Genomic DNA, 26,743 nt, shown 5'->3' with positions numbered 1-26,743 from the left:
AACAGTGGGGGCAAAGGGATCTGCACAGGACAATAACATCTGCACAGGATTCCTTCATTCTCACATACCAATCATCAATTAAACAGAACTCCTTTGCAAGCTTCTTGTATGAATGGATACGTGGGTGAGGAATGCCAACAACTGTACACTATTAAGAGTCAGTATGTTCAGGTGAGAGGTGAAGGAGTACATAAGAAAATGGAACCTTCCTTCAAACAGGTCAATCCAGGTAATTGCCAAAGCACCAATTTTGAAAAGAAATGTTTTAAAGTGAAACTGAGAAAGTTATTGTGCCAGCTGCAGTGACATCAGCATGAGAAAAATTACTGCACTCTACCTTTGGACCTGGTTCTGTGTATCGACAGTCCCTCCACTGTGTCCTATCAGAGGACAAATATAAGCAATAAAGCGAAGACTTTGACGCAGCAGAAAGTAAAATATACAAGCCTAGTCTCTTCCCTCCACTCCCTTCATATTCAGCAGTTTCCAATGTGCCCTTCTGTATGTATCTATTCTGCCAGAAAAGGTGTTCATTTTACATGCGTCATAAATTGTCAAGCAAAATATAACAGCATTCCAGGTCTGAGGTGGGGATATAAAGTTATGCTTGGTGGCACTGCAGTTAAAAATTACACCATCATGTTTTAGTTCCTTATCATACACAATTTTCCATTTCCTTAAAGTGAATAGTGGCTATTTAAGTTAAGTTTGTATTCCCTAAAATGCCTGTCTTTCTAACTGAGAAGTCTGTCTGACACAACAAAAGTTCAATTCACCAACCAAATTTAGTCTCCATAAATCATTATATGTTCAACCTCAAAAGCTAGCTGGCTGAGCAAAGGCCTACACTTCATTTGCTTTGTTGACAAATGTTACAGACATGAAACAATGACCAGTGTTCTTAAACAAAATTAGAATTGATAATCTTCACAATTAACAGTAACTAGGATGTTCTAGTAGGATCTCACCTGAAAATTAATTTCAAAGTGGATATACAAAAGCACAAAACTATATGGGGCTCTCTTACCTGCCAGCAAGTGAGAGGAGATTTACGTTCCAGAATATACTGGGTTAAAGGTGAAGGTTCCAGCTCATATTTATCAAAAGGCAGTTTATCAATAACCATTGGATCACAATCAATGCAGGAAAATTTCACCACAGGATGAGCGTTGCGAGGTGGCTGGTTTAAGAAAAGTGCACAGAATGGAACAACATTGTCCACAATCATTAAATTCATCTCATAAATAAAATTAATTCTCTTTAACAGTCAATTAGTTATTTTAGAAGTTAGGTGTACATACTATGCTTATTAAGTGTTGTGTTTAAGCAGAAGAAAAAGTATCAATTGGACTTCACAATACTTGCATATAATACATAACATTTTGCAGGAGTTCCTTGATAGACTGTCACCTTTCTAGAGCAATCTTGAACATAAGCAGTCAAGTGGTCTTATAAAATATTGTGTCAAGGTGCCAGAGCAGTCTATAAGAGTTTCTTCTCCTTTGCTTCCCACATGGCAAATTTTGGAATTGTTTGTGTATACAGAGAGGGAGCCACAGTCCAAACAACTCCAATGGGGTGTTTTCTGGTAGTGGTGGGGCAGTAGTGGCTTGGTATTCTTGTGCACACACAAGCAGCCAAACAGTGCAAGATAGGAAGGCAAATAAAAAAAAAGGGCAATATTCTTTCAATTGCCATTTTAGACAAATATATACACATGAATACAGTACTTAAAATTATTTAATTAATATGCAAGAAATGTCCTGGAGGTGAACAAATGTATTAGTAGATTGGCAAAAACTTACTAGGGTTGGAGAGTTTTGGTCTGGCCAGAAGGACTCTGGGATTGGCCAATGTCCAACTGGAACACCAGTTTTGTGGTTAGGCCGTACATAGATGAGTTTGTGACAACTGTGCCAAAGTTGTGGTCCAAACGGAGGGGCAGATTTAAGTGCATCAAGAATACCATCTAGACGAGATTAATAAAATGTAAGTGACAAACAACCATATCTACAATTCTTTGTTCAATTTACTGTAACAGGTTGCTTAATGATAACATACACTCAGCCACTGTATACACTGATTGATTTCTAATCACAAGGGAAGTGGATAAATCAGGTGGCTCAATGAACTATATAACTGACCTTTCACTTATGAGATCTGGGTTCCCTAATGTAAAAGACTGATCAAACAAGCCTAAGTTTAATTAACCTGTGATTATCTTACAAGGTCAGAGTTGATAGTGAAAAAAAAACTTAAACAATGGGTGATCCATTTCTGGACCTCTTGGTAGAGCCAGGGTGTCATTAGAAGGGTTTAAAATTGATTAGGCTGTGGTCTTGGATAGGCCGTTTGTACTTGGTGGACAAGGCACCTGATGAAATGTATCCAAGGGAAGTGAAATGGAAATTGCAGAGGCAGTGGCCATAATTTTTCAGTTTTCCTTAGACTCGGATGGTGCCAGAGGACTGGAGAATTGCAAACATTACGCCTTTGTTCAAAAAAAGGGTGCAAAGATAAGCCCTCCAACTACAGACCAGTCAGTTCAATTTCGGTGATGGGGAAACTTCTAGAAACTAGGATTTGGGACAGAATTAATAGTCACATGGACAAATGTGGGTTAACTAAGAAGAACCAGCATGGATTTCTTAGGGGAAAATCATGTTTAACAAACATGCTGCAGTTTTTCAAAGAGGTAGCAGAGAGGGTTGATGAAGGCAATGCTAATGATGTGGTGTACATAGACTTCCAAAAGGCATTTGATAAGTGCTGCACAGACTTGAGAAAAGTTAGTTAACATAAAAGGGACAGTAGGCACATTGGCTGAGAGACAGGAAACAGACAGTAATGATTAATGGATGTTTTTCAGGCTGGAAGAATGTTTGCAGTGGAGCTCACAAGGGATCAGTATGGGAACCTTGCTTTTCCTGATATATATTAATGAGTTAGACCTTGGAGTACAGGGAACAATTTCAAAATTTGTGGACAATACAAAACTTGGAAGCATCGTAAACTGTGGGTAGGACAGTACAGAACTTCAAAAGGACATAGACAAGCTGGTAGAATGGGTGGCACATGAAATTCAATGTGGAGAAATGTGAGGTGATACATTTTAGTAGGAAGAACATGGAGAGACAGTATAAAATAAATGGTACTACTCTAAGAGGGGTGCAGGAGCTGAAGGACCAGGGTGTATATGTGCATAAGTCATTAAAGGTGGCTGGACAGGTTGAGCGAGCAGTTAATAAAGCATAGCGTGTCCTAGGCTTTATTAATACAGGCATGGAGTATAAAAACAAAGAAATTATGTTGAATTTGTATAAGGTAACAGTTAGACATCAGCTGGAGTATTGCACACAGTTCTGGACACCACATTTTAGGAAGGATGTGAAGGCATTGGAGAGCATGCAAAAGAGGGTTATGAGAGAATGGATCCAGGGACGAGGAACTTCAGTTATGAAATAAGATTGAAGAAGTTCGAACTCTTCCTTGGAGAAAAAGTGGCAGAGAGGAGATTTGATAGAGGTATTCAAGATCATGAGAGGTCTGAACAGAGTAGGTAGGGAGAAATTGTTCCCACTCGTGAAAGGATCAAGAATGTGGGGGCACAAATTTAAAGTAATTGGCAAACGAAACAAAAGTGATGAGAAAAATCTTATTCACACAGCGAGCTGTTGCGGTCTGGAATGCACTGCCTGAGAGTGTGATGGAGGCAGGTTCAACTAAGGCATTCAAGAGGGAATTCCATAATTATTTGAAAAGAAGCAATCTGCAGGGTTACAGGGAGAAAACAGGAGAATGGCACTAGGTGAAATGCTCAGAGTTGGTGCAGGCACAATAGGCCGAATGGCCTCCTTCTGTGCTGTTACAATTCTGTGATCCTATCATCATTTCCAGAAAAGCCAAAAGCTAGTTATTCTGGGAAAGAGGGTTGTAAAACTCCACTGGAGATATAAATTAATTATTCATATGGGTTACAGAATCAAAAGTTGCATTGAAGGTGAAATAATTTGTTTGCATTTCTGTTTGAATCATCCCAAACCATGCCTCATTGCCATTGGGATAGCAATTCAGGGTGAAGCCTTGGTTAGAAGATTGTTTTGTTTAAATTATTTGTGTGTGTTTGCTAACAGAACCAAGCAGTTCAGTTTAGGAACAGAAAGAGGCAGTTGCAATTTTGATTTAGGTGCAGGTTACAGTTCACTGAGTTGAGAGAGTCAAAGGAAATAAATGTTTATCAGTTAGACTTGCACTTCAAGCAGAGAAAATACTAACTTCATTGTTCACCACGTGGAATGTGGGTTTGGTTCAATCTCAGTTTGGATTTTATGTGATAGAAACAGTTGGAAGATTTGTTCTACCTCGCAGCTAGTGGAAGAAATCTACAGTGGTCCTCACAGTGCCTTGTGGCAGAAATCAGTCAGCAAAGTTAGCTTGGGAAGCTGTGGGGAGGCAGTTGGGGTTCTGCTGGTAACCCGAACAAAGGAGCTGAGGCATCCAATCATGTGGTCTATAAAGATGAGGTGGAGGGTCGCATAATCAAAAAGCTAATGAAAGGATCCCTTTGGAATCTTATCTCAGAGGGAAATAAAGTGAATTCCAGAGGGGCTGTGGCATACCTGGTGGGTTGGTACCCCCCAAGTACCAGAGCTCTTGGGGGTGGGAGGGTGGGGTGGGGAACTAACAAGTAGAATTGAGTTTATAGCATAAGCCTTTATAAACTGTGTTAAGGAAGTGGTACTTGCTTTGTTTAATCTCTTTGTATACAGTAAAGTTTGTTTTTGTTTATAAGCATGAAATCTTGTGGCACAGTTCTGTCAGTTAATTACTGGGTGCTCAGATTTCTTTTCTAAATGTTAACAGTCCCTAACAGAATCATAACAAGGAGCAGAGTGCTAAAGCACAAAACTGTCCCTAATGAGACATTAATTGGCAATCGCACTGGTGCGGGAAATGCTTAAGATAACATACTGATGTAGGTGGTGGCTTTACATAGTGTGGGCGTGCTTGATACGAACCGAGTGTGCCCTGAAATGCAGTGAATGTCACTCTCCATCGTTAACAACCTTGACGAGCACAAAAATTTGAGCTAGACTGGGATCCCCTCAAAACCCAGCTTGCACTAACATGAAACACGTTTTCGATGAGATTACCCCTCACCTCCTTCCCCTTGCATATTTCTGACATGTAGATGATACTTTTGCTATACTTGAATCTGCAGCTGCACGCAAGGATTTCCTTACACACCTCAATGGGCTCCATCTTGTGCTCAAATTCATCTTTGAAACAGAGCAGTTGAAGAGCTCCCTTTCTTCGAGGTACTGGTTGAGAAATCCACCATTGTCTTCCACAAGCCTACCTTCACCAGTCAATATATGCATCGGGATTCCAACAGCTCCATGAGCTATAAGATTGGCCTTATCAGCAATCTCGTAATTGGGCCTGAGCCATTTGCTCACTGTACAAGACACTGAAATATGGTACAAAGTTATCCTGTAGGATAATGGCCACCCCAATCAGACCACTGCTCACTGTGTATCGCGCCTATTCATACATGGGCCCAAAGCTACCACTTTCGATCGTGAAAAGTGCCCACTCTACCTCATAGTACCCTGGAAGGATAAGGGATCTCAAAACTTTGAGCAAAAGTTGAAGCTAATCGTTTTACGCTGCTACTATGCAGTAGCAACATGAATGATATTTTCCACTAACAGGGTGTTGCCGTCAAGTCAAAAAGATGTCCTGCCTGCAAATCATATTTACAAGCCAGAGGGATTAAGTATGTTAGTTTAGGCATAAGGCATAAAACAGATAAAGACATAAATTTACCTTCTCCAACAGGTGCTGGATCTGGGCCAGTTTTTTCAAAGTTTAGTACCACTCCACTTTGCACTTTCTGCACAAGCGATTCCAGACACTGGAGGAGCATCCGCTGTGTGCACACACAGTATGAACGACCTGGATCATTTTCAGGAAGAAATGCAGATAGATCTATATATGGGTGTACTTCATACATAACTATCAACAATAGGTAACACATGTTTGGTCAGTTTCCAGCTTTCTACACTAACTGTCAAACTCAGCCACCAACCATTGAATGTAGTCCAAATTTTACAAAGTAGCAGAATGACAATTTAAATGCAATAATCAAAAGGCTTTGAAAAATGATTATATTAAACTGAGGTGAAATAAAATGCTAATACTTTTAAATGTGCATCAGGACCTGATGATTCAATTCTCAGGAGATAGAACTGAAAGCAGAGAAGTTATGTTAAACCTGTATAGAATCTTGGTTACACCATACAGAATACTAAGCACAGTTCCGGTCTCCTTATCACCAAAAGAAAAAGATAGAGACACAAGACAGCACAACAAAAAAAGTACTAGAATGATAACAGAATTGAGGTGTTATACCTATCAGAAAAGGTAGCCTTTTCTCTTTTCTCTGGAGAAGATTGAGAAATGACATGGCAGACATCTTCAAGATCATGGAAGGGGCTTGATAGGGTAAACTTAGAGACAATGTTTCCACTAACGGGGGAGACCTGATCTAGTGGCCATAAATATAAGGTAGTCAATTAAAATCCAATAGGGAGTACAGGAGAAACTCCTTAATCCAGGATGGTTAGAATGTGGAACTCGTTATCGCAAGAAGTTGAGGCAAACAGCAAAGATGCATTTAAGGAGAAGCTGGATAAATAGATGAGGGAGAAAGGAGTAAAAGATTTGTTAGGATTGGATGAAGAAGGGTGAGAGGAGGCTCACGTGGAGCAAAACACTAGCATGGGCCTGTATTCCCAAACATCTGTATTCCAAAATAGCCACATATTACTAGTTGTTAATGTATTGAACAGCACTGAACCTTTTGACTGAAGTGTTGTTAGTTTCCAACATTGGGGATATAGTTTATTATTGTCTTCCCTTCCCCAATACAGCACAATATTAGGACATATGATTGCAATGAAAATAATAAACTTCTTACCCACTATATGCATCAGCCATTCTTTAAATTAGGATTTATTTCAATTACATAGTTACCTAAGCTAACTTTGATAGGGAAAATAAGAAACTTTATTTCTCTTAAACAGGCTTTTGGTGAAACGATATCATCTGTCCATCTTCTTATTTCTATTTAGTTTAAATGAATGTTTTTCTCCCTTCTCGATCTTAGTTTTCAATAAACTACTGCAGTTGAACTACACGCAGGTGCTGCACAGCCACGAAATGCTCACCACATGACAAATTCTGGGCAACCATCTGCTGGAATTTGGTATAATTTGTTCATCTGCAAAGCTACAACCTTCATTATTGGAGAGGGGACAACTCAGGTTTTATGGGTTTTGCTTATCCTTAATCAATATCAGAAGGCAAAATCTTGGCCCTAACAAACTCGAAATACAGCCAAGTGGACAGAGACTTGGAAAGATATGCACATCTGGTCAGAAGTAATTGTATATTAACAGATCGTCTTCATCTGCTTTAAGTCTTTTGTTCCAAGCAAGTTGAAAATCGTCAGATATTTACCACAAGTACCAGGGTCGAGATTACACTGCTGACAATGCCCCACAGACGAACGGTAGCAGCTGAGCTTTGTGTCAAGAGATACAAGATCTAGTCAGAGATTCTGCCTGGGAGGGCATTTTTAATCCTGACAAAGGCCAAAAGAGTTAAATGATGCATTAAGAGACCAAATGCTTTTTTTTCCCAGAAAAAAGCACCCTTCTAGCAGTAGCTTAAATTTGGAACATAACCAGCATAAAGTGCTTGGGTTGTTAGCCGATGTTACATATTCTCAAAGCTCAACTATCAGACTTGTCAGTAGTTCCAGAGTAAAAGGAAGGAATCTTAATTTCTATTAACTAACTTTGAAACAAATCCTGACGTGATTTCAATACAGCCTTCATTTTTGCTCCTTCATCTGAGGGGCATCAACAGGAGCTTATCTGCCACACAGCTAACCTAGCCATCCATCCTCAGGTCTGGTTTGACATCAAGCACTGTTGTCCTTCTCATCTCCTTAGTCAAAATAGCTCAACATTCCAAGATCAATCTGGAGGAAAAGGATAACTACAAGTTCTTATTCCTTACGACCAATCAGCTCCTTCAATCCATTGCATCCAACCTGCCACTTCAAGCACCAGTCACAAGGAGCTCTTCATTATCAAGGCTCTCTCTGCCCCAACACCACAAGTTAACAATCATTCTTGTCATCATGTTTCTCATACCCGTGCCAACCCTCTCACTGCAATCTGCCCAATCAACTATCATCACCAAAAAGCTTTCCACGCCCAACTCAAATTTTCTTTTTCATTTTGCCCACTATTGGTAGTGGAACTTTCAACTGCCTGGATCCAATTCTCAAATTTCCCCTGTAAACCCCTCTGCCACTTCTTTAACCTCTTCAAAACCTATCTACTGGAACAAGTTTTTGGTGGCCCCTCCTGCTTTTGCCTGTCAAAGTTTGGCATTCATTTTGCACATGTCCATTTTGGAATCATTTGGGATGCTTATCCTCAAGGAACTATATAAACTCAGGTTGTCACTAAATATACAGGAGGTGAGATGCACCAAAATATGAGTTTCATTCATTTTATTTGAATCATTAAATTAGTTGAAAATTGTACCTCAGAACTATACAATGATGTGTACAGAAATTTCAAGAGATTTCAAAATTGTCCTCGGAATAATAAGGCTTATCCTCATCTGGTGATGCAATTAACAAAGCAAACAAAATGCTGGTTTGGATCATTACACCAGGGCATCAAATCCCTAGAGATCATGCTTGATGATGCAATGGCCAGACATGAACTGGAAAAGTATATCAATTCTGCTCACCACACCACAAAAGTGGTGGAGAGGGTGCAGAGAAGAAGAGTGTCAAGTGTAAAAAGAATGAGCTCTAAAGCAAGTTTGAGAAGCTCAGGGCTACACATCGCAGTAAAAAAAAAGTAAAGACTTACATTTATGTAGTTCCTTTCATAATCTCCAGATGCCCCAAAAGCTCTTTACAGTAAATTAAATAATCTTGAAGCGCAGTCACCGAAATGTAGCAGCCAAATTGCATAAAGTCCCACAAATTGCTATCTGATAACGACTACCCAATCTGTTTTTGTGATGCTGGTCGAGGGATAAATATTAGTGAGGAGAATGGGGAGGTCATGGTTGCTCACCTTGAAGAGTGTTATGGGATCTTTTGCTTCCATCCAAGAGGGCAGATGGGGCATGGTTTAATGTCACATCCAAAAGACAGCACCACCAACAACATTGCTGTCAGTAGAGGGACACTATCTGTGTCACTATCACATTGATTATCATTGTCAATCTGGATTTTGTGCTCAAGTCTCTGAAATGAAGCTTGAATCCACAACCTACCAACTCTGAGCACAGCCAATGAGTCATGGCTGACACTATTATGAAAATTACAAAGTAACCCAGGAAAGGGTGATTAAAGGATATAAATTCAAATTCATGAAAAGTAAATTTAAAGAAACATATTGGGAAAAATTCATCACTCAGGTTTAATTGGCAAAAACACAAAAAGGTGGGTGATATAATGGGAAGTTTAAGATACCAGAAGGATTCATTTCAATAGGCAGAGCAGAATTACTTTTTCTCATCCCAAATTTCTGTTTTGTTCTTGAGGGAGACAGCAGCCTAGCTGGATGCACCAGTCAATGTTGACACAGAAGGCATTGCCAGACATGAGCAAACTAACTCTTACTTATATTATGAGATTTAGCCAAGAAAAAGGAATGTGCATATCCCTTTACTTGTCAAGGTTATTTAATAACCAATTCACTTTAAGATCTCTAAAGCGATAGAAATCTCAATTAGTGTTCTTAGTCTGTTACGCAATGTAGAAGACCTCAAGTTTAACAAACATGATAACTTGGAATGGTGTTCGATGAATTGCATCTTCTGAATTGTTTAATTTTGCACTAAACACAATATAAAAGTGTAGTGAATAAAGTTTCCGTTCCCTCTTCCAAAACAAGCCCAGTTTAAAACAAGATAGTTTAGAAGGGAGCATGGAAGGAAAAAAATAAAGTGGTCAGCACAGCATTATAAGATACAGCAACATAACTGCACACAGCAAATAATCATAAGGGATACTATAATGGTAGCAACCGATTAAGACAATAACCCAAATCAACACGTGAGAAAATGACAAATTGCAAGAAAGCTAGATTCGTGCACTAGTCATTTGAACCTGGAGATCAAATTACAACTTGTAATTCTGTGGTGCTACCAGATTTTTTTCTTGATCTCTGCCGTTTGACAATACAAAATGGGTTGCATATAGTGACCAGCAGTTCCAAGCCAGAATGATGATGATTAGGTAATTGCCCCATCAATCATGTCTGGAGACAGCACTGCTGCAAGTGGCGGAAAAGATTTTACACGCATGTATACAGTACTAACCTTTACTGGAGAAATCACCCTGCTTTTATCAAGAGACATTTCTGCAGTTTCAATCACGCATCCAGATTGATGTATTTCAGAGACACTTTTTAAAAACAGATTCTGTTTTGCATTGTTTAATTAGACTGTTGTGAGTAACTAGACTTGGTTTGCTTTGCAACTTGCGTATTCTGAGTCCTCTTTTAAACCCACCCTGCCACCAACCTATTGGCTGAGAGTGGTGTCAATAGACGCACTGTACAAAAGAACATTAGGATATTCTGACAAGTAAAACAAAGGGCCAGCATTTCTGCCATGGCTAATCTTAGTAAAACAAATTAAGTATTGTTTAAAAAAGGATAAGATGGCCCATTTAAAACATTAATTATGCACAACGTTGATCTCACCTCCTGTAACCTCACACATGGGTGTAATGGCAGATTCATCAGATGGCACACTACCCAATTGCTCTGCTTCAGGTGGCATCAATCCAGGAAGACGCAAGACTAGGGAAAATAATCGCTGATCCCATCGAAATGGCTCCTTGGTTAATTCACTCCCTGGCAAGGGAGAATTAAGAGGTAGGTGGAGCTGCAATTGCAAAAAGGAACACCTTACTTAGCATTTTACTAATTCGGAATTACAAACTTCACCATTCCTCGTTAATTGTCAACTTTCCAATAATTATTGCAATTATTTAAATACCAAATATAATTAAGATACAGGTAGGTCAAGGGATTCCAAACTCTCCATTAGCTTGACTGACAACTCGCAGTGTGACTCACTTACACGTGCTAGAAGCTACATATATTCACACACAGGGTCCTGTCCTTTGCAGACAGAAGGAGCATGTCCATGCATTGCACCTTTTTCAACTAAACGAAAGCTTGGGGGACAGCCATTCCCCGATTCCTTTCCCATGGCAATGCCTTGACCAGCGTCCACTTGCCAACCAACCAGCACTCTTCTCACGCTATATGAATTGCTGTTCCCTTTACATTGGTATTCTTGCCAATCTGCCCTGGTGAGTGCAAGATAAAAGCTCGATAGCATATCTCTTTTTTCATATGTATATATTATAAACTAAATACTAACATACAAGGATGGAGTCTGAGATAGCTGAATCACTGACAACAGAACAAAATTGAGATACATGTTTAACAAATTAAGTTCTGTTCACTTTACTAGCTGTACTTTGAATTAAGGGGGAGGGGTGTTTATCCATTTCAGTTGAAAAATAGTTAATGCATATGGGGGTTTAAGCTAAAGAGTTGTGAAAAGGGAAGATGATGTTCATATGTTAAGTATGATAGTTTGTTCATACTGGTTTTGTTTACAGGTTTCCAGAACACTCAATTCTGCATAGCAGACAATTCCTTCAGGCACACAGCAGTTAACCTTACATCAGCTACATCACTGTGGATGTTTGGTGTCACATGCGAACAAACTAAACAAAAGAACAGTCCTTCAAGGTTGGATAGATCCAGTCTGTCAAAGTGACTGTATGTTTCAAATTGTGACATACTATTTTGTTTACAACAGGCTGGTCAAAAGTTGGTGATGCTAAGCTAAATCAAAACTAGAACTGCTGCATACTGTAATCATATCTCATCACTTATACAGTTAAATCACAGTTTGGGGTTTGGGAAAGACGACAGTGGAATTTTAGTGGAAACAGCAGGGAGGGAGAAACCAGTTTCTGTTTCCTTTTAACAAGAATAAAGAACTGGTCTCAACGTGCCAAACATTTTCCAGGTATATTTTATTCAACTTGTTCATTAACATGTTCATCTCAAAAGTCAAAGAAATAAAGCAATCTCAACCAAAATGGATTTTTCTGAACTTCAAATGTCAATGGTTTACATGATAGTGCTTTTATAGAGTATAAAATGACATGATTCACTTGACATTCTTGTATAACATATTGGTGTCACCCAAAACAAAAATAGGGTTTTCTTTGGCTATCAATGAAGAATAAAAGAGATAAACAAATCTGTTGCATGCCATCATGCACTAACCATGAGCATAGGTGTATTGAGTTTTCTGACACCTGTGGGATGGGGGCAGGGAGGAAAAGAGCATTGATCCAGCTTGCCTCTACCCACCATAGGGGTGTACTGCACTGTTGGTGGAGATGACACTCATTCCAGGAAGAAAACCCCAAACATTCAGGGTATTTTCCCCAGTCTGAAGCGAAAGCCAAAACACCTGAGCAAATTATTAAATAAAATAACAGAAAAATGCTGGAAACACTCAGCAGGTCAGGTAGCATCTGTGGAGAAAAGCAGAGTTAACGTTTCAAGTTTGTGATGTTCCATAATGAACGATGATGCAGAATATCAAGGGCCGAAAGAAACTTTGCTGTGGGCCGAATGCTCAGCTCCTGGTTTAAACTCGTTATGAGTTCAGAAATTTCTTAGGGGAAAACATGGCAGGTTTTAGGGGAAGTTATTGGTCATTTTATTCAATACAAATGGCAAGTTTACATATAGGCAAATCCCATCTTAAAATATGGACATAATGGTATAAAATTGAAAAGTGTGGCAAACATGAAAGACTGCATTTGTTGCCGATGCAGTGCATGCACAGTTCTAATGTTTTACTCCATTACGTTATTGCGAGCGACGGAATAGGCAGCGGCCAGGAGCAGAGATGTTTATCAAACAGTTATTAAAGACGTTTTCCCATTCATTTTGAAAGAAATGTTAAGCAAATGAAGATGCTGTAAGCAAACACCAGGCAAGACTCCATCTCCAAACCAGTTAAAAAAAAACTCATTGCACCCAACAATGTTCACCCCACAGCTCCTCAAACCGGAGGAGACCACCGGAGGATGCAGTGGGCTGCTATCCCGGGCACCAATTCGGTGGTTTAACCCACTCTCAATCTGGTCCTTGGTTGGTAACAAAATTGTCCTAATTCAGCAGACACCAACCTGCTGCAACCACACGATTCATTCAGTCCCACGCCCACAGCTCTGATTGGCTTACACACATCACCCCACCCACTCAAACTGACATACGACCTTACTATTGGTCGATATGGGTTTTTGCTGGCACTCTGGGTGCAGCGAAGTGACGCCATTGGTTTTCTGCGCATGTGCGGACCAGTACGAATGCACAGACAGGTATCAGTGGCCATCGTGCGTTGGCAAGAGACACAGTGAACATGAAATTACAATGTCAAGTCACAGGCAGGAAATATCAGACATGCCATACACACTAATTAAATTACTATGCATAGTGTAAGTGTCTTCCAATGCTCTGATTAGTCTGTGGTGTCATGTCTCTTTCCAATACCCTTATTGGTATTGTTAATCACAGAACTATTGATGCATTTTTGGTCTTTCAAGTTAAATTTCCAGGTTCCCAAGATCTGCTCCTCATGCATAGATACTCCTTCTTAGGCCAGGTGTATCTCAACATACATTCATGTTAAAAAAACTATATACAATTTTGGTCAAAGCATTTCTTCACTATATCACTCATAGAACCACTACCCAAGACAACGAAAAAAAATTGCTAAGTCAAGAAGTATACTGAATTACTCCAGAGATAAGATTAAAAGTGTATTTGATAATGAAGAAATTAAATATAAGTTTTCAATGCATGTTTTATGTCCAAGATGATGTATATGACACAAACATGGGTGCGAGTGATACAAGGAGGAAATGTACATTCAGAATTTGCAAAAGAAAAATTTAAGTTTATCAATTAGTTGACTGAATTCATTGAATTAAATATATGCTCGGCCATTCAGGGAATCAAAAATATCAGCAGGTCTGACAGCATCTGCAGAGAGGAAGACAGTTAACATTTCGAATCCGTATGACTCTTCATCGGGACTGGATGAAGAGTCATACGAACTTGAAACGTTAACTGTATTCCTCTCCGCGGATGCAGTCAGGCCTGCTGAGTTTTTCCAGCTATTTTTGTTTTTGTTTCAGATTTCCAGCATCCGCAGAATTTTGCTTTTAATCAAAAATATCACTCCAGGGACAAGTATATCCATAAGCACCAAGGAGGAAAAATTTACTGCCATTAACAAAAATTGACATGAACACTCTGACAAAACAACTTACCTCATCTTGTATACCACTACTGTTTGTCAATTTGTTCCCATCAGTAATTGTAACGATAATTGATGGTTCCAGAAAGAAAGGGTTTCGCCCCTGAAAAAAAATCAAAGGGGGAAAGTAGTTCATATGTTAGAAAAGTCATAAGCAGATGTTAATGTTCCAATCTGCATTACAGTTACTACAGAGTGCAAGCTATCCATTAAAGTGGTTTAGAAGGAGAGAAAGGAACATTTTTATGTTATTTTTCCACAATGAATGCCACTTGAAGTTCAGACATTAAATTTCAACTACAACCGAGAAGCAAGACAAGATGTAAATACATTTAAACAAACTGACACTGAATATTCTAGTTTCACTTAAATAGCGTCAACCACTGGGGGTCGGGGGTGTGCAGTGAGGGAAGGAAATAGATTATACAAAGAGTCAGTGAACAAAGTCACAAATAGATAGTCTTGTACAAGTATCTCCTCTTGGATATACCTTCGCATGTTAGAAATTCAGATTCACTTCAGAGATATGTCTGATCACAATCCATCTTTAAAGTAGGTTAAATTGAAAGAAAAGCTGTACCATTGGACAATATGTTTTATTTTTTAGCAGGAAAAACTAGGGCCTATAACAATATTCATTAGGACACCTTGCGATTGTGTCTGAACTGTGGAGTATCCAGCACAGATGGAGCAAAGGTGACAAGTGGCACGGAGAATATTTTTCCTTACCTGAAAGCAAGCTTATATTAAGGACATGACAGGATTTATCTGATGCTGAACACAATTGGGATCTTTGTTAATTATTTGCAAATTCTAGCAGGTCTTACCCTGAACCCCTTCCTTTCTCACCTCAGCAAATAAACACTGGTAATCAGCTTCAGATGTCAATAGCTTAGAAAATTCACAGCTGCCAAAAGAGTGCTCACGTTCAACTTTGCAAGTTGAGGCCAACAGCAAAACACAATTGCCCCACTGACACTACTTTGGAGACAGATCATGTCACCTTTAACCCCAATGTGAAACTTCTTCCTTCAAAATCAAGTACAGTGAGATTTAAATGTAGAACTTCACCTTTATGGTTCATTCAATTACCCGCTATGATTAGGATCAGTGAAAACATTTTAACAGCTGTGAAACCAATCGTTATGCAACTGGTTGGCAAAAGCTGACTTGGACTTGGAATCCTCTGTTTCCAGCCTTTTGTGAACATGCCGACTGGTGTACATTCAACCACTCTCCTCAGGCTTCTCAGCATTTTGGCTGGAGATGAAATTGCGTTCTGCAGAATCCAGGATCACTGAGTGAGAGAGAGAGACAATGCCTAACACCCTCTCTAACATATCGAGAAGTTAAAAGATATAGCTCAAATGGAACTTAAAATGATCTGCAAGAGTGCAAGCTGGAGATATCAAAAGCAAGGCAGCGTTTTTCCATTCCAAATGTGTTTATTTTTCTAAAGGGTAAAAATAACCAAAGAATGGTTTAGTTCAGAGGGTCATTTGGTCCACTAAGTCTATGCTGGTGCTCAACCCCATTTGAGCAAGCTGGCCCCATTCTACTCTCTTGCTAACTCTCCATACCCTTCAATCTTCCTCTTTTTCTACCAACTATTTTTATTCCTTTAAAAAATATTGATCCATTTTCAATTATTCAAACCATCCTTTCTGATTTTTTCCCTAATCTCTTTAAAAATGAAAAGGTACTGAAAGCACTCAACAAGATGGAAATGGCAATGGCATTCAAACAGCAAATGATTTAACAAGAGGTCTGAATGTTGGATTCGGTTTCAACATGCATGGTATTTAGAGCATGCAGAATTGCGAGTAGGCAGACTGGAAATTGGCAAAGCACAAGCTCTGTGCACTTGAGTGGGTGCGTCGTTAAGCTATTTTATGTTGTGATAAAAGCATAGACAACATACTGAACTCAGTGAATTTGGAAGGCTAGAGACAGAAGATTGAAGACTCAAAACCAGAATCTGCAATGCTGGCAGTTCTTCACAGCTCCAGTGGCTCAGTCGGTAGCGCTCCAGCCCCTGGTTTCAAGACCCACACAGTAGCATTTACGCAGGTCTAATTTTAAAAAGCAGTTCCAAAGGTCCTTGACCTGAAACGTTAATTATGTTTCTACCTCCACAGATGCTACCAGGCCTGCCAAGTGCATCCAGCATTTTCTGTTTTTATTTCAAATTTCCAGCACCCATAGTGTTTTGGGTTATTAATGTTTGGCAGTGCCTTTTTGGCGATATCTTAGATGTTTTATGAAAAGTAAGCTGATGACTAATGATATTGACCTGCAAAGTCCAAATAACTCAAATTCTCTTATTACATGGGATTCCAAGGTCTTTAGAGGCCAATTTCCACCACACTGGCCCATTTTTCTGAGATCAGTAAATTGGTGCCCTTATTTATATTTGGTACCAAATTTTATGCTTCATAGTTGCATTTTTGAGCCAAATATGTATGCATTAAATTTGATTGACCACCATACAGGTATCTAGGACTTCAAAAGCTTATTGGCCTGTGATGCAAGATTAACATTAAAGGTGACCCACACAATGGTATAGACAATTCCATCCCCTGCCCCCCCCACCCCACCCCCCGCAAAAAACTCAACTAATGACTTGCAGCTATAGAATTCTTTTAACATACAAAAACATCCCAAGGCACAATCAGACATAAACTGACACCAAGCTAAAGAAAAAGAGTATTAGAAGGGATGACTAAAACCATAGGTTTTAGAGAAGATCTTAAAGGAGGAGAGATGGGGAAAGCTGAGGGAATGCCACAACTTGGGTCTAGATGGTTAAAGGCATGGCTGCCAATGGAGCGGGAAATATGCAAGAAATCAGAGTTGGACAAACCCACAGTTCTGAGAGAGTTGGCAGAGGCAAGGCCACAAAGGGATTTGAACAAAATGAGAATTTTGGTAGCTTTGGTAGACTGGGCAAGCCAATGTTGTTCAGCTAGCACCAAGGTGATGGATAAACAGTACTTGGTGAGTTAGGATATGGGCAGAGTTTGGATAAGCTCAAGTTTATGGGTTGGCCAGCTGGAACATCACTGGGATAGGCAAACCTGGAAATAACCAATGCTGGATGGATATCTGAGCAGTAGATGGACTCAGTCAGGGGCAGAGACAGGCAAAGTTACATGGTGAAGTGAGGCAGTCTTTGTGATCCAGAGGACATGGGGTTGAAAGCTCAGCACTGCCAAATTCATGGATCAAACAAAGTACTTGTGCCCCCCCCTCCAAAAAAACTGCTACATAAAATCTAAATTTGTGCTATCTGTGCTGGGGCTCAGTGCCCCAATGGTGTAGCAGTGTTGCATGCTCAAACACCAGCATGGAGCCCCAAATCTTAGCACTCAAAGGCCATAAGAAATCAGGATGGATCGTCTAGAATGGCACAAAAAGCAGCAGTGCAAAAGGTCAGGAAGCTGGTCCACTAAATGATGTACTGTGTGGCATTGAGTGTCCAGACAGGAAGCCACTCCTATCAAATTAGATTGGCAAAAAAATATCAATGTACTGTAATGTAAATTTGCAGCTGGGAGGGGAAGGGCAGTTACCTTTTGATCAGAGAAAATTTAGACCAGGCTTTGGACTCACTGAGCTTGCTTCACCACATTATTAGCCATGGCAGTTTTTAAAATTACTTTCCAGTCTCGAATAACTTTTCAACGCCATCACTTCCCAAGTAACAATTTCCCCACACTTAAACTGACTTTGCATCTGTGGTCTGCTGCAGCAGTGTGTTCCAAATGCTCACAATTGTGTGCATAAAAACTTTTTTCCTGAATTTTCTTTTAGATCTCTAAAACTGAATTCCAAGGTTTCCCTTCTGGACGCTCATAATAGGAGGGAAGACTCATTCCCTACTTTGCCACATCCCTTCATTATTTTCAACAACTGAATGAGATCACCCCTTGGCCTCACGTCCTGGGAATTTTGTGTTATCCCATGCATCACTGTAGTTTCTGCAAGGTCAGTACATGGAATCATACAGCACAAGACCTTCGGCCAACATGTCTGTGCCAGCCTTGACAGAGCTATCCAATTAGGTCCACTCACCTGCTCTTTATACATAGCCCTGCAATTTTTTCCTTCTCATATCTAACAATTAATGCCACTATTGACATTAAACTAATTCCTAAAAATGGTGCATTATTCACCACTCAACCTTTTAGCACTATTCCCAAATCCAGTAAGCTTTAGAACATTAATTGCAAATACACCTTGCCTTACTTATTTCATACCCCCAAGTGGAAGTTACTCAAGGCTTCAATGCCCATATCACCTTTCAGGGGTATACCAACACTTTCTTTCCTGAATAGATTGCACTTTGGGCTGTGTAGTTTCCATGGTAGGGTTCTCACAGATAATCTGATCTACTAATTCCATGGATTATTGGAGGGTTCTCAAAGGTAATCTGGTTCATAATTCAATGGATTATCAGATTTGCATGAAAACTCTGGTTTGGTATCTCCATTGACCATTGGAGGTCTGCTAATGAAAGTTATTGATGCAAGTTTGGAGATGGTAATGATAGATGGAAGGATCCCAGCAAGCACCTTTGGCCGTTCACGGGGCTCGAAAGCTGAGAGACACTAAAATTACAAAGTTGAGTAACTCCAGGTAAACACTGCAGCTGGGTCAGGTTCTAACATAGCTTGACAGTTGAACTGCAGGATCAAGGTTCTTAAAAGTGGTTCCACATTTCCAGTCTAATTTCTCACCCACAGGTTACTCCTCAGCAACGTCATGCAAAAACACATCGATTCCACACTTATGCTAATGACATCCAGCCCCACCTCATCACCATCACCTTTCTCAAAATCTCCACTGCATCTGATTTGCAGCACTGTGCAATGATGTCTAGAACTGGACAAGCAGAAACTTCCTCCAATTAAATATTATCAAGATGAAAGACAGTGACTTCAGCTACTAGCCATTGATTCTATCCCTTTCCCTGGCCACTGTGAGGCTGCACTACTGTTCATAACTTTGGGGTTTTACTTGACCCTGAACTTAGCTTTAAACCCTTTAACCTTTCCGTGACCAAGACCACCTACTTCCACCTCTCTTATAACTCCCATCTCTGCCCATCTGCTGCTGAACTCATCTACGCTCGTTTCCTCCAAACTTGAATATTCCAATCTTGTCCAGCCTTCCATCTTCCACACTAAACATCTGCTGATCCAAAGCTCAGCTGTCCTTATCCTGACTGCAACCAAATACTGTTCACCTATTACCCACCACTGGTCTAGTTAGCTCCCCACCCAGAAATACCTCAAGTTTAAAGTTCTCGTACTTATGTTCAAACCCTCCTAGGCCTTGCTTGCCCTGCCCATCTTTTTTATTATTTATTCTTTAATGGGATGTGAGTGTCACTGATAAAGCCAGCATTTGCTGCCCATCTCTAATTGACCTTGAATTGAGTGGCTTGCTTGGCCATTTCAGAGGGCAGTTAAGAGTCAACCACATTACTGTGGATCTGAAATCACATGTAGACCAGCCCAGGTGGCAGATTTCCTTCCTTAAAAGGACATTAGAGAACCAGATGAGTTTATATAACAACTGGTGATAGTTTCACAGTCACCGTTACCGAGACTAGCTTTCATGGAATTGAATTTAAATTCCACCAGCTGCCATGGTGGGATTTGAACCTGTGCCCGCGTGCATTAACCCAAGGCTCTGGATTACTCATTCAGTAACATTACTACTACGACAACATCTCTGCAATCTCATCCAGCTCTACAATTTAAAGAACTCTGTTCCTTCAATCCTTGCTTCTTGTCCTGCCCCAATTTCTTTCACTCCTCCATTGGTGGCTCCATTTTCAGCTGTCTCGGCCCTAAACCTCATCCTTTAAGACACTCTTTGATCAAGTTGCTGGTCACCTGTCCCAAGCTCTCATATGGTTCAATATCAAATTATGTCTGATAACCCCCCCTGTGAAGCCAATGGCTTCAATCATAAACTGATTATGTGGCGGCTCTTTGGGTCTCCCGACTTGCTATAGACAATCACCTATCATCTATGGTAGGGATCATGGCTTCTATTGCTTGTGCCAATTCACTGGCTTATTTAGGGAGCTGAATGTTAGGGAAAAGTGCCAACTTGCCTTAGCGTGCTCAAACCCTTCTCTTCAGTATGGTCTGAAACAGAGCAAATGGGGACCACATTCACCTCAATGGAAGTGAGGCGCCCACACCCCATGAGTGAGACAAAGCCAGAATTGTTAGGAAAAGTTTTAAATTGTGGTTTGGGAAGCTTTCCAATACTCCTTATAAGGAGTATAGCTATGCCAACTGTCTGGAATTATGCCCCATGTTGAGAAACATCTAAGGGGAGTCCTGTCGGATTGTGCTTATATTTGCTTCTTTGCAGGTAATTTATTTGTCCTTTTTGGTTTTATAGGAATGATATACTATTTAAAGCTAATAGCATCAGTGCCAGTGAACTCCCATCACAAAGCAACAAAAAAACGAACTATTGACTGCAGTAGTGGAGCCAACAACACCATGACATGCTGGAGTGCATCAATTATTCATGTTCAGCAACATCTAATTGGATACTCCTGGATTTCTTGGGCTTAATGTGTTTGTCTATCTCATAGCTAACGCAGGCATCATTGCAGCCATTCCTCAAGGGCAATTAGGGATGGAAAATAAACACTGGCCTTGCCAGCAAAGCCAACATTGCATGAATGAATAAAAAAAAGTATGCTTCATGAGCAATTTGGCAAGTCACAATTTAAGATTTAGGCAATGAGCATTTTATACAATTATCAGGACCAGTCATTTTCAATGAACAATTGTAGCTAAAAATACTGGCAGATTCTGGTCTAAGTGAAGTTAATCAAATTTAATTCAAAGCAGGAATGTACTGGATGGGTTAATGGTGATAGGTATACCATATGAATACACTGGAACAATCCGTTCAGTCTTTAAAACTCAAAGTAATATATTAATCCCTTGTATACTCATGTCCATTTATTTTGGCTGCTTTACTTGGCCCCTAATGGTATAAGAGAATCTCAGCATTCAGAAAAGTCATTTGTATTTGATGTGCAAACTCATTAATATATGACAACATGAGTAATTAAAGTTTATCTTTTAAATGCAGTGATTGCATTGCGTCTAGCAAAGTTAAGATCGGGAGTCCCTAGAAATGCTATATTTGCAGGGGTTGTTGCCCCCTATTTCTACTGAAAAGTTTGCACTGGTCAGGACAGTTTAGAATTAGTTTTTGCTGTTACCACAGAAAAGCTAAGCACAGCTATTTGTGAATTCATTTATATGAATGCCCTGGCAAGAACAGCCTAGTGATATTTTATGGAAGCTTGTCATCTGGTAATACCCCAGCATCCAAAACCTGAAAAAGAAACAAAGTCCAAAGAGGATAGAGATATTAACAGAATGTTTGATGCTGTCAGATTTATTCAACCTACTCCTGTAAGCTGGCTAGACACAGTTTACTATTTTGGCAATAAGAGGTCTAATGCAAGGAGCAAAAGAACCTTAAGCAGGGGGAAAGAAACTAGCACAATGCCCAAAACCTTATTAACTATGTCAATGAGGGACTAAGAGGCTACACAACACAATTTGCCTGTTAGATCATATTTTCACATGCCTGCTCAACGCATAGGTTCCCAAGAATTAATCAAACTTGGCTCCAATAGCGCAAGATACAGAATGAGGAATGAAAACTCCCCATGCTCACTAACAAAATCATTCAATTGAAAAAAAGTGTCAAAATCTTCATACTGCAACAACTCAAGTAGAGTTGACTAAAACAAACTGAATGGATAGTACCATTAACCAGTTAAGTAGACTGGTCAAGGTTGTATAACCAGGATGAAAGCTACAGCCAAGGCTTAAGTCACACTACTGAGAACACTTAATAAATGATTTCACTTTAGAACCATGAGGTTATAGATGCTTTCCATTCACTACTGTGCTCAAGGAGTCACTAGGAATTCTTGTCCATATTATTTTCATTCATCTTTTGTAGAACAGTCCCTGTGAAAATGGCTAGATCCAGGACTTGAGAAATAGTATCCCATTTCTTCCAACTTGGAATTTTGTCTGTTTATTCATTTATCTTTTATACACAATTACAGCTATGTGTCTGTCTTTCAGGATGAACCAATTAAACGATTACATTATACAAAATGCACACAATTACGCAAAAAAAAGAACAAAATCTACAAAGGAACAATAATTTGTCGGCTGTGATTCAGTTGGCATCATCACTGAGTCAGAAGTATCTGGGTTCAAGTCCCACTCCAGAATTTGAGCACACAAATCAAAGACTGACACTTCAGTGCAGTACTTAGGGAATGCTTCGCTGTAAGAGGTGCTGCCTTTTGGATGAAACATTAAACCAAGGCCCCATCTAAACCCTCTCAAGTGTCCGTAAAAGATCCCCACAGCACTATTTTGAAGAGCAGTGGAGTCAACCCCGGTGTCCTGGCCAATATTTATCCCTCAAATCATTCAGTTCCATAGATTATCTGATCATTATGCTGTGTGCAAATTGGCCACCGTGTTTTCCAAATTACAACAGTGACTACACTTCAAAAGTTCTTGATTGGATGTAAAACACTTTGGGATGTCCTGTGGTGGCGAAAGGCGCTTTGTAAGTACAAGACTTTCTTATTTTTCTTTGTGGCTAACAGCTCCATTCAGTGTAGTGCTAAGCCATACAGACTTGAAGGCTTGTCTGTGTTGAGCAAAATCTCTAATTTAGGATGGCAGATAAATGTACTACAATGAGCCCAATGAACTCTGTGCAACGAAGTACTGAAAAACAACCCCCTCCGACTGCTACCCAGTGACCCCTGCTGGAAAATGCATGTGTGGACTTCAAAGGAGAACAGGAATACATTCAACTGTAATACTTACACTTAAATCAGATCCTAATTAACATTGTTTGGGTTCACATATGAAAAAGACAATTGGCAAGATACCATAGTTCACCATATCGGCGAGAGGGTGGAAATATTGGGGCAACTGAATTCGATAATTGTGCAGCAAGAGTAGACAAAAGAGAAAGCCAACTCACTTACCAAAGCCCTTATTTAAACCAAATCGCATCTGACTTTTAACTTGTTAAATAATGATTGCAAAATTACATATTTTAATAAAATTAAGGAATATTCAAAAAAAATCATCTAACTGACAAGATTGATCTTTTATGGAATGCTTACACACACTAATAAATTACAACTTAGTATTGTAAGAGGTTTGGATCACATCATAAGCCACAGGTCTATGCAATTATTTATGCTAGAACTTTGCTGTATTTTTTTTTAGTTGCCCCTCTCCTCCTGAGGATTCTAATAAATGGGCAATCTAACAGCAATCTAACAATCTTTCCCAAGAGATCATTCTTATGAATAAGCCTGGACACTGTACATCTATTCAGCTATCACAACCAAACCAAAACCTGTTCTCACCTATATTTCACTCTAGAACAAGGGACAGTAGATAGTTATGTCCTAGAATTTCGGCCATTTTTTTCTCTCTTCAGCTTGGGTACACTAAGGTTAACTTACTGCTATGATAGATGTGATCAGCTGAATCAATATAGACTAGAATCCAAACATAGGACCTTCTTTAATATCATGGATCAGTGTCAAATGATGCACTTATCTACGATTTAAAGCATTAGTGTGTAACTGAAACACTGGCAAATTTCCATTTTGCAACAGATAAGGCAAAAGCAGCGTACAATCAATAGGATCATGAAGGTACCAAGGCATTAAGCACTCACTCAAGAGCACATAAACATAATGGTAACGGTTAAAACACAAACAGGATAGCAGGCCACGGGCCTCTACTAAGCAAAGCCCTTCAATGCCAGGTGAGGTGCTCACATCAGGAGGCCAGCCTTTCAGGAAGAAACAGAGCAACCCATTATAATGTCACCTTGGGGCCAAGTTTCAGAGCAGCATTGGTAGAAACTATATAAATCGATAACTGCTATACAAGTCTGAATGTTCAATACAAGTGCAAATAAGGAATGAATAAAGAACAGCTGTCTTCAGTGGGGCAATTAATTCACATGATGAATTCCAATACTTGGCCAAGTTTGAGGTTCTGAGTTCAGGAAACTCGGGTCTCCCAAGCATGCGCTAGCCAGAAACTGGCTGCACGTGTGCAGTTCGGTTATTTAATGCTCTTTAGGCTGAGGACCGGCCCTACACACTGTCATGACGACGGATCATAGCCCTAAATTATTTACGGACATACTGAGCTTTTAAGACAAATGAGTTTTTTTTTAAAAAAAGACATACAAGCAAAAGCTGGCTAAGACTGTAAAGCAACTGCTTGCTGGAGAATTCCTATGTGGATTACACTTGACCAACTAAACCAGAGAACAGAATGTCGCACCTAAAAAGGTGTCAAGGCGTACTTCAGACAGAGAGATTTCAAAGGAGAAGATGTAATGCAAAAACTGAACTGTAATCCCCTGTGTTTGCAGAGATAATGAAGGTTGGTTACCATCTCAGCAGAAACCAGCACCTGAGAGTTATATCCCAGACTGTGGACATGAGAGTTGAAAAGAAAGCAAATCTGGACGAAAGACATGTTTGTTTTTTTTCCCTTCCAAGAATATAAAAAAAGGAGTTAAAAAGCCAAATGCAGTCCCAGTTCTATGTGCTAGTTTTGGTGTTCTAGGCCTGGTGTGAGAGGGTATGCTGTGAAGGTCACAGCTGAAGAACATCAACAAGGAATCCTTGCGCTTGGAGGTGAAACAGTGTCTCTCTGTTGCTGGAAGCAAGTCACAAGTCAGCAAAGCCACAGTCAAAATGGGAACAGGACAACTCCTTTCAGCTAGCCTGCAGAACCAAGAATCTCCAAACCAGCTGTTCAACTGCCCAACGTCTGCTCTACCATAATCATCCAACTTAACGGCCACAACGTTTCATCATCTACTCCACACTGACCAGCCAAAGACTGATTCATATATCTTTTTAACTTTTATTTCTGCACTGACTTCTCATTTCTAATCTGTGTGTATATGCATTGTGTTATTATTATTGTTCTCTCGTGTTTTAGTAACTAATAACCTCACTCTCTCTTTAACTCAAGAAAGCCTGGTTAAACTGGCTCCTTTTAAAACAAATACATTTGGACCGGGAAAGGGTATCCACAAGGGAAGGGATCCTTTTTAAATTAACCTTGTTGTGACCAACCCAGGGGGTTAAATTAAGAAGGGGAGCCAGTTCATCTCTCCTCACCCGGCATCAAAATAGTTTGGGGCACCTCGAACAGGATCATAACAAATTGGGGGAACCTTACCCAGGTAGCAGTCGTAACAACGTCTACACAGAAGAAAAAAGAACAGAGTGGCGTGAAAATGCAGGTCAGATGACCTGGAACAAAGCATCATTATCTAGGAGTCCCAGGGAACAGGACACAGGAGGGGGACAGGGAGGGGTCCCAAAAAGAAGTCCCAGGTAAGAGACAAAGCCAAAGGGCAGGAATAGGTCCCCTTAAGCAAAGTTAAAGAAAAGAGCAGAGCATCAGGCTCCGATTTCCAGAAAGAGCTGCACAGCGCAGACTTAAAGTGAAGTGGGCATGAGAGAAGCCTGGTGATCCAAGAAAGCAGCCAAAGGTTGGTGAGTCTATGCTGCGGGCCGTGGGGACTAAGGTACCCCTTTGGAGCAGTGCTGTTCTGCTTGGCACGGCCAAAGATCCAAAATTGTGCTTGGAAGGTGAAACTTGAATGTACTCAAGGATCTAGGGGAAGGAATCTTGAAAGGCGAGATTGAAACCCTGCAAGGTGGGTCATTGTTAAAGCCGTCCGAGTAGGAGCAACCTTTAGAGAGAATTCCAAGGCGATATCTTAAAATGTGGAAACTGGAAACTATCGTGAGAAAGGCAAATTTTCAGTGAGATTGGTTGGCTCACACTGTGACAAACTCTGGGTGTGCGGTTGAGAAATCCATGGAATCAGGTTTGGTCGCATCTGTCACCTATTGTGTAGTGTGGTCTATCCGACCACAGTTCGCCTATTAATTCAAAGTACCACATACTTACCCTGAATATTAGAGTATAAGGTAGATATTGTAAATTGTTTCTTCTTTCTGAACTTGCATAGTAAAGTTTATTTTTGTTTGTTCAAAACCCATGGAATTTTGTGGCCTTATTCACTTAGTGAGCATCTTTAACTTAATCTACTTTAAGCAAAACATTATTGGTCCCTAACCAGATCTCCCCCCACAACCTGGAGTCTGACCAAGGATAACATAAATTGG

General features: G+C 40.0%; 1 protein-coding gene and 1 long non-coding RNA gene across 8 annotated transcripts in view; one reads left to right on the top strand and one right to left on the bottom strand.

Moving 5' to 3' along the window:
- The window catches only part of LOC144691381 (integrator complex subunit 6-like), a 107,442-nt gene that overhangs the window by 61,731 nt on the left and 18,968 nt on the right, over positions 1 to 26,743 (bottom strand). For 2 of the 7 annotated variants that reach the window (XR_013579119.1, XR_013579120.1), the window contains exons 4-9: positions 14,483 to 14,572; positions 10,809 to 10,992; positions 5,830 to 5,958; positions 1,806 to 1,969; positions 1,028 to 1,180; positions 338 to 380 (exon numbers count right to left, since the gene is read on the bottom strand). Coding sequence is in view for 2 of the 7 variants with exons in the window: in XM_078559424.1 (XP_078415550.1) it covers positions 1,028 to 1,180; positions 1,806 to 1,969; positions 5,830 to 5,958; positions 10,809 to 10,992; positions 14,483 to 14,572 (720 nt within the window). In the remaining 5 variants the exon portion in view is untranslated. Of the gene's footprint in view, positions 1 to 337; positions 381 to 1,027; positions 1,181 to 1,805; positions 1,970 to 5,829; positions 5,959 to 7,902; positions 8,051 to 10,808; positions 10,993 to 14,482; positions 14,573 to 26,743 lie in introns of those variants that run through there. The other 5 variants (XR_013579118.1, XM_078559424.1, XR_013579122.1 and 2 more) reach the window with 4 other exon arrangements.
- Positions 10,859 to 20,960, top strand: LOC144691387 (uncharacterized). Its single transcript, XR_013579125.1, has 3 exons — positions 10,859 to 10,982; positions 11,741 to 11,903; positions 20,893 to 20,960. It is a non-coding gene; the product is annotated as an uncharacterized LOC144691387 (long non-coding RNA).

The sequence above is a fragment of the Cetorhinus maximus genome, chromosome 16 (assembly GCF_964194155.1).
Source record: "Cetorhinus maximus chromosome 16, sCetMax3.hap1.1, whole genome shotgun sequence".
Taxonomy (NCBI): Eukaryota; Metazoa; Chordata; class Chondrichthyes; order Lamniformes; family Cetorhinidae; genus Cetorhinus; species Cetorhinus maximus.
Note: the sequence above shows the minus strand (reverse complement) of the source record. Positions and strands in the feature narration are given on the sequence as shown.